Source organism: Sinocyclocheilus anshuiensis, unplaced genomic scaffold (genome assembly GCF_001515605.1).
Source record: "Sinocyclocheilus anshuiensis isolate Anshui unplaced genomic scaffold, SAMN03320099.WGS_v1.1 scaffold508, whole genome shotgun sequence".
Lineage (NCBI taxonomy): Eukaryota > Metazoa > Chordata > Actinopteri > Cypriniformes > Cyprinidae > Sinocyclocheilus > Sinocyclocheilus anshuiensis.
This window is the reverse complement of record NW_015555744.1, coordinates 826255-839083: the sequence shown is the minus strand read 5'-3', so window position 1 is coordinate 839083 and position 12829 is coordinate 826255. Positions and strand designations below refer to the sequence as shown.

The 12829-nt window shown below is 37.1% G+C and overlaps 1 protein-coding gene and 1 pseudogene across 3 annotated transcripts; both read right to left on the bottom strand.

Moving 5' to 3' along the window:
* The window catches only part of LOC107673368 (general transcription factor IIH subunit 2-like), a 7900-nt pseudogene extending 2723 nt beyond the window's left edge, over positions 1-5177 (bottom strand).
* A 295-nt stretch (positions 5178-5472) lies between these two features.
* LOC107673430 (occludin-like) lies at positions 5473-12243 on the bottom strand. 3 transcript variants are annotated; one of them, XM_016467023.1, is made up of 9 exons: positions 12030-12243; positions 10923-11012; positions 9859-10522; positions 9474-9641; positions 8330-8436; positions 7700-7798; positions 7389-7560; positions 6238-6279; positions 5473-6097 (listed from the first exon to the last, which is right to left on the bottom strand). In XM_016467023.1, the coding sequence occupies exons 2-9, from the start codon at positions 10964-10966 to the stop codon at positions 5999-6001; spliced, it is 1395 nt and encodes a 464-aa protein (XP_016322509.1). In that variant the 5' UTR covers positions 10967-11012; positions 12030-12243; the 3' UTR covers positions 5473-5998. The 3 variants fall into 3 exon arrangements, with proteins under 3 accessions (XP_016322509.1, XP_016322511.1, XP_016322508.1); XM_016467025.1 differs by having other exon boundaries at positions 12042-12243; XM_016467022.1 differs by lacking the exon at positions 12030-12243 and having other exon boundaries at positions 10923-11142.
* Between the last annotated feature and the right edge of the window lie 586 nt (positions 12244-12829).

Sequence of the window (12829 nt, the reverse complement as noted above, 5' to 3'; positions counted from 1 at the left end):
GGTAAAACTCAACTGTTTAACTCTAGGGCAGTTGGAAAATGAGCCTATTTTCAAAAATAGTGGCGTGTTCCTTTAATGTTCCCATGCAAAAGTTTTTAAATTGGAAAACCTACACTTTTGTCTTTCAACTCTCCTTGGCAAGCTTCACAGAACCTGAAAAGACAGATTAATGCTATGAAATAGGCTGTAATGAGACAGAGGGGTTTTCACAGAGTGAGTGTGGCGCTCACCTCTCGCCCTCATACGACTCCAGTGGGGTCTCCTGGAAGGCCTCAAGGGGGAAGAGGTGATGGAAGGAACGGGCCAAGTGAGGAGCGGAAACTAAAGTCAGACCTGTAGCAGAGAGAAGACGCAGACTGTGAGAACTGAACACATCGATGCTCTCGGAAAATGAGTGTACAGATTGAAGAACGGACATGCTGAGAACATACCACACACTTTACACTCCACTGGCAGCTCAGTGTATTTGGCTCTGCACTGTGGTGTGGGCAGTAGTAGCCGCCAAGAGTGAGTTCTGGTTCACCAGCGCTGTCCAGGTGCCTAAAATATATTAGAAAATGAACTATAATGAATATTATTTCAAATTATAAATAATATAACTATATATTAAAGATACCATTCAAAAGTTTGGGGTCAGTAAGATTTTTTTTTTTTTAATTAATACTTTAATTCAGTAAGGATGCATTAAATTGTTCAAAAGCGACAGTAAAGATATTTGAGGTTACAAAACATTTCTATTTCAAATTAATGTTTTTTTTAGATTCTATTCAGCAGTAAAATTCTGAAAAAAACATCATGGTTTCCACATAAATATAAAGCAGAACAACAGTTTTTAACGTTGATAACCATAAGAATTCTTTCTTGAGCACCAAATCAGAATATTAGATTTCTGAAGGGTCATGTGACACATAAAGGCTGTTGAAAATTCAGCTTTGCCATTATATTGTATTACATTATATGAAAACAGTTATTTTAAATTGTTATAATATTTCATAATATTACATTTTTGCTGTATTTTTGATTAAATGCAGCGTTGGTGAGCGTAAGAACATCAGATTTAAACTATACTCACGACATGCTGAACGAGGGTTTGGCATCCTGATCAGACATGGAGGCTATGACATGCTGGGGGAAACCTAAGCAAATTATTATGCACATTAAAGATATTGTAGAAGAATGCATATTATATATTGTAGCTTACACAAATACAAAATTTCCCAGACATAATTCAGGACTAATGCTGGACTGCTTCACATTTACAGTGCAATGAAAACATAAAAACATACAAAATAAAACGACAAACAGCAGAATATTCCCAGTTCTACATACTTCCTAAACATTTTAGCTCATTTTTGACTAAGCTTTTAGCTACCAGTAATAGGTGTTGTACTTTCAACATTTTACTCCATTTAAATTGTGTAAATGTGGTGACAATGACTGTGTGATTACCCATGCGAATGAGGGAGCACTCTGAGGAGGAGCTGGCTGGAGGCGGCTTCACATGCAGCATCAGCAGCTCTTTAAAATGACTTTCATCCAGAATCACATTGTAGGATCCTATTGGGCCAAACAGAATTTAGAAAACATTACACAAGTGAGAAATCATGTTAAAGTAAGACTACCAACCTCCGGTTTCTCTTGTGAGAATAGTACACACCCGAACCTCTGCTGACAGGCCGATCACAGACACTCTGATCTTCAAACCATTCAGAGTCTGTTGATATATTAAAACACAAGACCACAAAGAAATCTGTGTTCATCAAAATACACTAACCATTGCAGTATGCAGATATCAACACCATTCAAACTCACTTTGATAAGCTCATAGATGTTGGCTGGGTCACAGGTGGTAAGACTGCTGAAAACCACCAGGATCTCTTTGCTTGTATGAGCAGGCATGTGTCTGCATGAAAATAGACATATGGTTACTGCGGTAAAGGGATATGTAGATTATGAGTGAGTGTGGCGCTCACCTCTCGCCCTCATACGACTCCAGTGGGGTCTCCTGGAAGGCCTCAAGGGGGAAGAGGTGATGGAAGGAACGGGCCAAGTGAGGAGCGGAAACTAAAGTCAGACCTGTAGCAGAGAGAAGACGCAGACTGTGAGAACTGAACACATCGATGCTCTCGGAAAATGAGTGTACAGATTGAAGAACGGACATGCTGAGAACATACCACACACTTTACACTCCACTGGCAGCTCAGTGTATTTGGCTCTGCACTGTGGTGTGGGCAGTAGTAGCCGCCAAGAGTGAGTTCTGGTTCACCAGCGCTGTCCAGGTGCCTAAAATATATTAGAAAATGAACTATAATGAATATTATTTCAAATTATAAATAATATAACTATATATTAAAGATACCATTCAAAAGTTTGGGGTCAGTAAGATTTTTTTTTTTTTAATTAATACTTTAATTCAGTAAGGATGCATTAAATTGTTCAAAAGCGACAGTAAAGATATTTGAGGTTACAAAACATTTCTATTTCAAATTAATGTTTTTTTTAGATTCTATTCAGCAGTAAAATTCTGAAAAAAACATCATGGTTTCCACATAAATATAAAGCAGAACAACAGTTTTTAACGTTGATAACCATAAGAATTCTTTCTTGAGCACCAAATCAGAATATTAGATTTCTGAAGGGTCATGTGACACATAAAGGCTGTTGAAAATTCAGCTTTGCCATTATATTGTATTACATTATATGAAAACAGTTATTTTAAATTGTTATAATATTTCATAATATTACATTTTTGCTGTATTTTTGATTAAATGCAGCGTTGGTGAGCGTAAGAACATCAGATTTAAACTATACTCACGACATGCTGAACGAGGGTTTGGCATCCTGATCAGACATGGAGGCTATGACATGCTGGGGGAAACCTAAGCAAATTATTATGCACATTAAAGATATTGTAGAAGAATGCATATTATATATTGTAGCTTACACAAATACAAAATTTCCCAGACATAATTCAGGACTAATGCTGGACTGCTTCACATTTACAGTGCAATGAAAACATAAAAACATACAAAATAAAACGACAAACAGCAGAATATTCCCAGTTCTACATACTTCCTAAACATTTTAGCTCATTTTTGACTAAGCTTTTAGCTACCAGTAATAGGTGTTGTACTTTCAACATTTTACTCCATTTAAATTGTGTAAATGTGGTGACAATGACTGTGTGATTACCCATGCGAATGAGGGAGCACTCTGAGGAGGAGCTGGCTGGAGGCGGCTTCACATGCAGCATCAGCAGCTCTTTAAAATGACTTTCATCCAGAATCACATTGTAGGATCCTATTGGGCCAAACAGAATTTAGAAAACATTACACAAGTGAGAAATCATGTTAAAGTAAGACTACCAACCTCCGGTTTCTCTTGTGAGAATAGTACACACCCGAACCTCTGCTGACAGGCCGATCACAGACACTCTGATCTTCAAACCATTCAGAGTCTGTTGATATATTAAAACACAAGACCACAAAGAAATCTGTGTTCATCAAAATACACTAACCATTGCAGTATGCAGATATCAACACCATTCAAACTCACTTTGATAAGCTCATAGATGTTGGCTGGGTCACAGGTGGTAAGACTGCTGAAAACCACCAGGATCTCTTTGCTTGTATGAGCAGGCATGTGTTTGCATGAAATAGACATATGGTTACTGCGGTAAAGGGATATGTAGATTATGAAGCACTGTATGCAACACTGTTACATTTCAGTTCCAGATGGAAGTGGCATGTGCCTTACTTCAGTGTCTGCATAGCCAAGTTCAGAGAGTTGTAGAGAGACGGTTCGCCAACACATGTGGAGTCCACGGCTTTCTTCAGAGCTGCTGTATGCTTCTTAGGGTTCCCTGGTAAGAGTAAAAGTGAATTTGATTATGAAAACGTATCAAAACATGCAAACATAATACTAATGCATCAACCTGCAAGATCAGTGAGCTTCTCCGCCCTCTTGTTCTTGGTGGTAATGATCCCTATCTGGGACAATATGGTACAGTTAACAGAGGCTGCACACGCTGTAAACACTCACAGACAGATACAGAGACGAGTGCATTACCTGACTGATTGGATTCTGGTCAAAGTATTCCTCTACAAAATACTCCATCAGCTGAAGAATGCAAAATTAAATCAGTTCAGACAGATTTCATATAATGTATACGCCACTACAGATGCAGTGCTACTAACCTTCAAGGTTGAGGTGAGCCTGTTGGGCTTTAGGTCTTGATCTTCCATTGATCTAGATGAGTCAATGATCACAAAGAGGTGCCACATCTGGTTTGGTGGGAATTATATGCATGATTATAATCAGTCTCCGACAACAAAAAATAATGATATAACTATGGAGGAGTAAAATGCATCTTACCATCCCAAGCCGAACTTGTCCATGACTCTCAAACACTCTGTAATGTGACAGAGAGACTGCAAGTGAATATCAAATCAACAGGCAATCAGCTCAAAGTGATTTTTATATTTTGCATTCGAGTGCTGTACCTTTTCCTCTTTGCCTGGAAAAGAATGTCCTCCACAGTAGCTTTGAGAGATCCAGATTCATCCTCCTTCAGGACCTCCCTAAGAGAGACACGTCAACTGCTCATTACAGCGTATGTGTTCTCATGTGCTTTAATAAATATCTGTCAGTGGCTGATAGTCTTGTGCTGCCCCTTACAATCATATTAAGCCATAGTTTCGGAGCCTTTATGTTTTATACTTTTAGTGACAATTATTGACGGTATAAATAATATTTTATTTAATATATTTTATTAACAATGACCACTTTTTGGTGGCAGTTTGAGGTAAATAATGCATTTGAATTGAAAACGCACACAAATTAAAGTTAGGCATAAATCTCAACTTCTCGCCATGTTCGTTCGTATCCTCCTTCCCAGCGTTTTGCTCTCTCTGGTTCTTCATCCATGTTTTATAATTTTAACAGACTGTAAGCTTTCTTTAGGGGGAATGTTATACAGTTATTCTATTCTTCCGAAAGGTTTGTACTCTCAGAAGTTTCAATAGATTTCTGCATTTGGTCTCCTCACAGAGACTCCCTTATACGTTGTATAGATTTTCGTACTTTAAAACTTATAACGGCAAATGTCTATTAACTATATTTTTGTATTAAGGACATATTAATATGTAACTTGATCAGTGGACTATAAAAACCATCCAATTCACCCGGTATTTACTTTCGAGCAACCCTTGTCCGTCGATTTGTTATGTCCTCCGGTACAAAAACTGAACAATAGTTCCAAGTTCTGGGAGGGCCTCCATATATTGATCCTTAAAACCAGTTTATGATTAGCTTTTTTAGTTGCCCACTTGAATTAATTTCAGAAGCTGAAATGAATACAAAAGAATACATTTGGAAATTTAATGGCTTTATTTTACTATGTACACAAATAACGAGCAAAACATTTACTGTACATTCAACACAATTTGCCTGAATTCTCTATAAATTCGACAGAATTGACTTAAAGAACCAAATTATATAAACTTTATAATTGAAATTGAATTCACACCTATTCTATAAATGTGTACTTAAAAAAAAGAATAGATTGCTATTCTGGTGACAGATCAATCAACATGTTTAAAAAAAACTTAAGTTAAAAAAAGAAAATCCACTAAGAAATGATTATAACAAACAACATTGGAATGTCTTTGCTTGAAGATCCCTAAAACTACAACAAAAAGTGGCCACAGTCTCATATAAGATACACTAACTTTGACTTGACTAAATGTCTGAGGATAAAGATAAAAGGTTAAAAGGAGACTTCATCTAGCTTTAAAAAAATAAAACAGAATACTTCATTGATACCACAATATTTTGATCAAGCTTAGTTTGGCTCAAAAGCAAAATCCTGTCATACAGCAGCCACACAGTTCTTGACAGTAATACAGTGATACAGATTTTTAATACAGAAATACAGTAAAGTCCCAAAACAAAACATCATGTCACGTAATATAGCCTCCTGAGTTTCCAGTGCCAGGTTTTATTGTCTGTGGTCATAATCGCTGACCCTTCTTTTGATCAAGGACAGTTTTGTCTTCAGCTGTTTACACCTTTTCTTTTTCATCTGATAGTCTGAAGACTGTGGGAAAGAAAACCGGTCAGAAATTACATTTGCCTATACACTTAAGTCATAATCATTATGTACTATAAACTGTTTTTTTTTTTTAACAGCTGTGACAAATTATGCAATTCACAATATTCTATTCCGAAAGAGTTTACCTTCTTCAAATTTTTAAGCCTGTTGTATACATCCATGGCATCCTTTTTAGATAATAAAACAAGAGTAATATATATTAATGTCACATATTTGAATAACAATGATTTTATCAAAACAGGAGAGATGTTATTAAATTAATGCTTAATATTGTTAAAGAAGTTATTTTATTATTATTTAAAGGTGAAAGATTACTGTGAAAACCACAGATTAAGTGACTTTATACTGTAAGACTTGACAACCATAATCTTAAAGGGGTCCTATTATGCTTTTTCACTTTTTCAACTTTAGTTAGTCTGTAATGTTTCTGTTTGGGCATAAAAAAAAAAGATCTGCAAAGTTACAAAGTTCAAAGTCCACTTCAAAAGGAGATATTTTATTGAACAGAAATCACTTTTTAAAAACTACAACGAACGACTCGTTTGGACTACAACGCATATATTCCGGGATTTGTGACATCACAAATATCGACGAATGGGACGAGACCTGGTTGATCTGCACTAGAGAAGGCAACGAGTGTTCTCACTATGTCTGAGACACGCTAGCTTTCCCAAGGCAGACGAACTTAGAGTGGTTACAATCATCCGAGTTTAAATCGCGCTCAAATTTATTTGATTTTGATGCAATATTTACACTGAAGCTCGCTATGGTAAAGGGCATGACATTTCCCGACCAGGCGCCGAGTGCTGCCAATCACAACACACACTGGCCCAGGTGGCCACGGATTTGTGGGTCTTGTCTTTTTCTTGCAGGACCATGTACGTTACGGTACTAAATTAGTTTTAATCATTAAATCACCACCACAGCGTCTTGTCTCCATTGGCAACACGCACGATTTGTGTCGATTGCAAGTGACGTCGCAGGTAGCGGAGAGTGCAAGTGGCGATTGCAAGTGACTTCGTAATTTAGTTTCTTTTGTCTTGTCTTCACCACCTGGCTATACTGTTGTAAAATGTTGAGAGATTAAAAAAAAAAGTAATCAATAAATAGAACAAAATAAAAAATAATAAAGACTGCAAGTGACGTCGCTAGCGGAAGTGCAAGTGTCTGAGACTGCAAGCCTGAGAATGCACGTCTGAGAGTGCAAGCGCCAGCTGCAGCCAGACCCTTCTCCTTTAAGCATGTGAATTTGTGTTTCACTTTATAAATTACATACCATGAACTGTGGGCTGCCTTCCTGCAGGCTGTCCAGCTCTCGATTTGTTTCTGCCAAGCCCTGATTAATATCATCTAGCTCAGCCTGAAGACGCTTGTACTCCATGTGGTCTCTGTCAAACTCTCTCTTGTACTCAAGCCTCTCCTGCTCATTCATGATGGGAGGATACTCACTGAGAGCATGGCAGCACAAAATAGAGGTAAAGGGGGAAATATGACAAGAGTGTTACTAATTACATAAAGTCACAAATGCTGAGCATTTTTTTTTAAGTGCTCCAGTACTACCAACTAGAACTCAAAGATTTTCCTCACCTTTGATAGTCAGTGTCCAGCTCATCTCCAGACTCTCCAGTGTCATAGTCTCTTAGTTTGCCCTTCAGTCCACTTAAAGAGCTTGTCACGTCAGAACCACTTTTGATAAAATAAAATAAAAAACACCAATAGTAATTTTCTTAATAACTTAGGTGTGACATTATTACAATTTTGATTATAACTGACAGTGAGAACAGCTTTCTGATCACAATAGTTCACATAAGTTTGTGAAACTGGTTATTCATGTTCATGACAAAACAAAATCCACCAGGTCCTATTCATACAGGGACAAGATTTCCTGGATTCCTTCACTCTGTGTCACCTAGTCTAGTGACAGACTAATATTGAGCAGACCAAGCATTCTGAGTCTGTCTGTGGTCATTCTGCTTACAACGTGACTTTGTGTACATTTTATTTGTCATTAATAATTAAAATAATTAATAATTTGTGATTATTAAATAAATTGCATACAGATATTATCATTATAGTCAACCACTACAAATGTAATCTATAAAAATCAAACGTATTGTAGAACAGTCACAGAACAAAGTCTACAGAAAGATAAAAAGTAATGCATTTGCACTGCATTTGTTTTTGCAATAAAATCTTTAAAGCACTGAGATGACCTACCTTGGAAGGTAAATTGGTTTCTGGCTGTAAACCATTGGCTGTGTAACCCCGATTTGATCATTGTGGTCATTGACAAAAGCCTCTGGATCTCCAGAAACATTTTTAACCTGAAGAAAAAACAAAGAAAGTCCGAGTTCCTATCTAGACATTTTGTATAAATGAATAAAAAATAAATAACGTTACGGCAGGCAATTCCATATAAAAAAAGTATTTAGCTCACCCTTCAACGGTTTCATATTTCATTGGAAACATAATGTGCATTTAACAATACAAAAACTGACACACTAAAACCCGTTACAAGACCTGTTTTTAGCAATCTTAATACTGCATCAAAAGGTGTTTTTTTCCTAAATGTTTTAATACCCCACCCCTCCATACAGCCAGCATGACAACATTTGTCATCTCAAAACATTTTCACTCAACATTTGGTAGTCTGTCACTCCTGTAAGTGTTGCTGTAGGCCTCTTTTACTTGAGCTTCTCTGTTTCCCCAATGCACTCAGCCGTCCTTTTTGTATGGTAAACAGTCTGGACAAACATTAAATCCAGGCAAAACCGGTTCCACCACTTCCACAAATACCATCGTGACATAAAGGACAAAACTACCACTGCTCACATGGTGAATTGTGTAAGAACAAAGCTAATGGAGTGACCTAAAAACACTAGAACATGCTGATGTTTTTTGGTCTAACAATTCCCACCTACCAGTTTATAAACTTTTAAGTCACTACTAAGTGTTGCATGTGTTTCATCATGGAATTTTGGATCATAATCACGTTTTCCATCAAGTGAAAGTGCATAAGAGGACACACCCTGAAACTAGACATAAAAACACCTCTTCATGGAAATCTTTCTCTGCAACTTCTCTTAATGGATGGTCTTAATAGTAATGCTCAAGACCAGTGATACTCCTAAAAACAGTGGAGAAATTATAGGCACCACATAGCAACCATTGAAAATAAAACAAGATGTATCAAAAAGCATTCTTGGTATTACATAGTAGTAGTCGTAGCACAAGTGCTACAAACAGTATTAAATTTCATGACATCATAAATCCATGCGTTGTACTGAAAGAAAAACACAGAACTAACATGGACCTGAAATGAAACATATCTTTTTTGGAATTTGCTAGTGAAAATTCTTACCCATTCCCCGATGCCTTGAGACGTGAGGCCGTCGGTGATGGTCTTCACGTCATACCACAGAACACGCTCCCTGCCGTATCTCCTGATCTGCCCTCGGGTCTTCACCGCGAACACAAGTAAGATGATCAATCCAACCACAACCAGAAACCCAAGAACAACGGCAATGGCCTTGAAGAGAAATAAATAAATAAAACACTTGAATAGCACTGCAAATTAACAACAATATAGAGGACAATGTGGCAGATTGGCTTCTGTGTTTGCATGAATCTCAACTAGCATTTCTACACAACAGAAATGTATTATGTCGTGTCTGATAATAGCCAACCTGAACTGAACAAATATTATTATGAAGATGGCCTACTCCCAGTCAGGAGAACACGCTCACCTCTTCAGGCTCCACTACGCAGTAGTGGTATAAATATTGATTGATGAAGATGCCAGAGGCCTGATCTTGGTTCTTGTATTGTGCACACATCTGCAAGATCTGATTATACATCATGGATCCAGACGTCTGAGAAGTGGGGTTAACAGCGACCAGGTACACGATGGTGGCGATGAGCATGAGTGCAGCCAGAATGCCACAAATAATGATGGAGGCCAGATAGAATGAGGGAGACTGTGCAGTGTTCTGTCTCGACACCACCAGGATGAAGATGATAAGCACAGCGATAAAGGTGATTGCCGCAATCGCTATGATGAAGCCCTTGCCTGATTTTGGGTCCATGTATGTGCCACCTCCATAGCCTCCGAGACCCCCACCGTAACTTCCTCCATATCCACCAAGCCCACCGCCGTATCCACCACCATACGATCCACCGCCATACGATCCACCGCTATAGCTGCCTCCCATCCCAAGACCCCCGAGGCCCATGGCGCTGGCATCATAGTCCCATGCCAGTGTGGAAGCTACACAGGCAAACATAGCCACACACAAAATTATGATAATGATGCACAAAATCTTCATGACACCAGGGGGTGACGTCCAGCGGTAAAAGTGAAGCATCTCATCAGGGTGGTAAGAAGGTGTGCGATGGGAGGATCGGTGGTGACTGAAATGATAAAGTGAGATAATATGGATGAGTAAAAGGAAAACTATTAACTAATTGTGTTTTAAAACTTTACTCAGATACAGGGTTATTAAAGTTAACTAAAACTAAATCTAAAACCATAAAAACACTTTATTTGAAATAAAATAATGAACTAAAGTAATATATATATATACACACACACACACACACATACATAACTAAAATTAAAGTAAAAATAGAAAATAAAAATTCAAACCTAATTCAAAATATTAACAAAAACTATAATAATATATATCAATGGTACTAAAACAATACTGCTCAGGTCATAACACCATTACGATGAGGCAGTAAAAGGTCAATAAAGAAAACTTGTTTGTACTGATAATGGATGATTACATGCTTTCTCTAATATGCAACTTACTGTCTGCCACCATATGCAGGAGGCCGACTTGATTTTTTCGGCATGATGTTAGTTTCCTGGACAAACTTCACAGGGTTATCTGGGTGAAATCTAACGTAAGAATGAAAAAACATAACTGATGAATCAATGTGATATAATAATGCACTGTTGAGGAAATAAAACCACAAACCCAGACCTTGACCTAATCTAGATACAGATGGTGATACAACTTAAGATACAAAGTGGCTTTTTACATGAGCTATTAATGGCTCTGCAATCAGAATGTGATTCGTTTTTTTACATAATTGTAAAAAGGGACCAAGTGTTGTCCTGTAACACCATCAGCATAGCCAGTAAGATATATAAAATCACTATCATTACCACTAAAATAATGTTTAGGATAAAAAAATAGATTAATTATATATTCATTTCAAATCTTTATTTCATTTTAATTAAAAATATGGCTGACCATTGTAATGCTTTTCAATATATTATTGTGAGATTAAAACCGTTTTTAGAGTTTTCAGTCTGTTTTATGAATTTCTATTTTTGTTTTCAATTATTTGTACTGGTTTGAGTTCAAATGTGTCCAGTTGCTTACAATTAGAGTTACATCACAGCCTGGTGGCAGTAGGTTGTAGCAAAACAACTTATCACTGTACTTTTAATTTATTTATTTTGTGTATGGATAAGTTGCCGATTTCTAACATGCGTTCATTTAAGAAACATGAGAATATTAGATCAACGTTTGAGGTCAAGTGAAAAAAAAATCAGTAGGCTACATCAGTACTTCAGCTTGTGTAGCCTACATTCGAAAAAAAATACGTAATAACAATATTCTCAGAATTAGGATACCTGACACTTGGAATTTTACACGAATAACCACATTACGATGGTCTGGAGAAAAGAATGCTTGTCAAAAGAAAAAAAAAACACAAAGAAGACGCTTAGCGTACCCTACAACTATTTAACGTTCCTAAAATTAGTTCCGCGTAACGTAGTTCCGCTGCGTATAAGTAAACACAACAATCAACATAATAGGCTGCCATGGGTTACAGTATTCAGCTAAGAATATTTAAAAACAAATTACAACATAGAAAATAAATTAATCGTATCGCGGAAACTCACCCTCTTCCTTACCAAAGCAGTCAAATCTGGTAACTATTTTGTAACCCTTCCTCGCTCCGTACAGGAGTATTTCACGGACCTACAAAACGCTCAGCCTTCAAGAAACGCCCGCTGAATACCGAGAGTTTCATAGATCTGCCCTCTCTCACAACACATCAGTGAAACCAGCCTCCTCCCATCCTCACCTGCAACAGGTGCAGCCCCGCCCTGAACGTGTGCGCTCGGCGCCGACTTCACGGACGCAAGACGAGCCAGGTTTATTTGCATAGCTACTTTCACAATACATATCGTCTATAGCTTTGCAAAAATGTTCAGGCTGTGTTAATTTTATGTTAGATAATTTTTTACTAGAGTAAACTAGTAGTTTAGACAACAATTACTGTTATTTCTGTCTCTAATGCTTTTAGAAATATGTATCATAAAACACCAACGTGTACCATATTCATAGAAAAAATCCAGTAATTAAATGCTTAATAATCATTTTATGCTCTATCCCTACACCAAAGGAAAAAGATTTTAGACGCCTAATAGCTAATACGAAAACATAAGGATAAATTGCAAGAAATGTATTAAGACCAATGGAATTTCTGATTGCTCAAATCATGAACTTGTAATCTGGGAGGTATCTTTAAAATCCACTCCAGTCATCATTTAATTAGAAATAATAAGCAAGTTGTTCGTAAGTGCTTTGCTAATTGCCAGTCTCTCCTTAGTGCAACATATGGCTCAGACCTGTAACTATGGTTTCAATTACCATAAATTGCCATACAGACAATAACAATGATTAATGCAGGATTGTT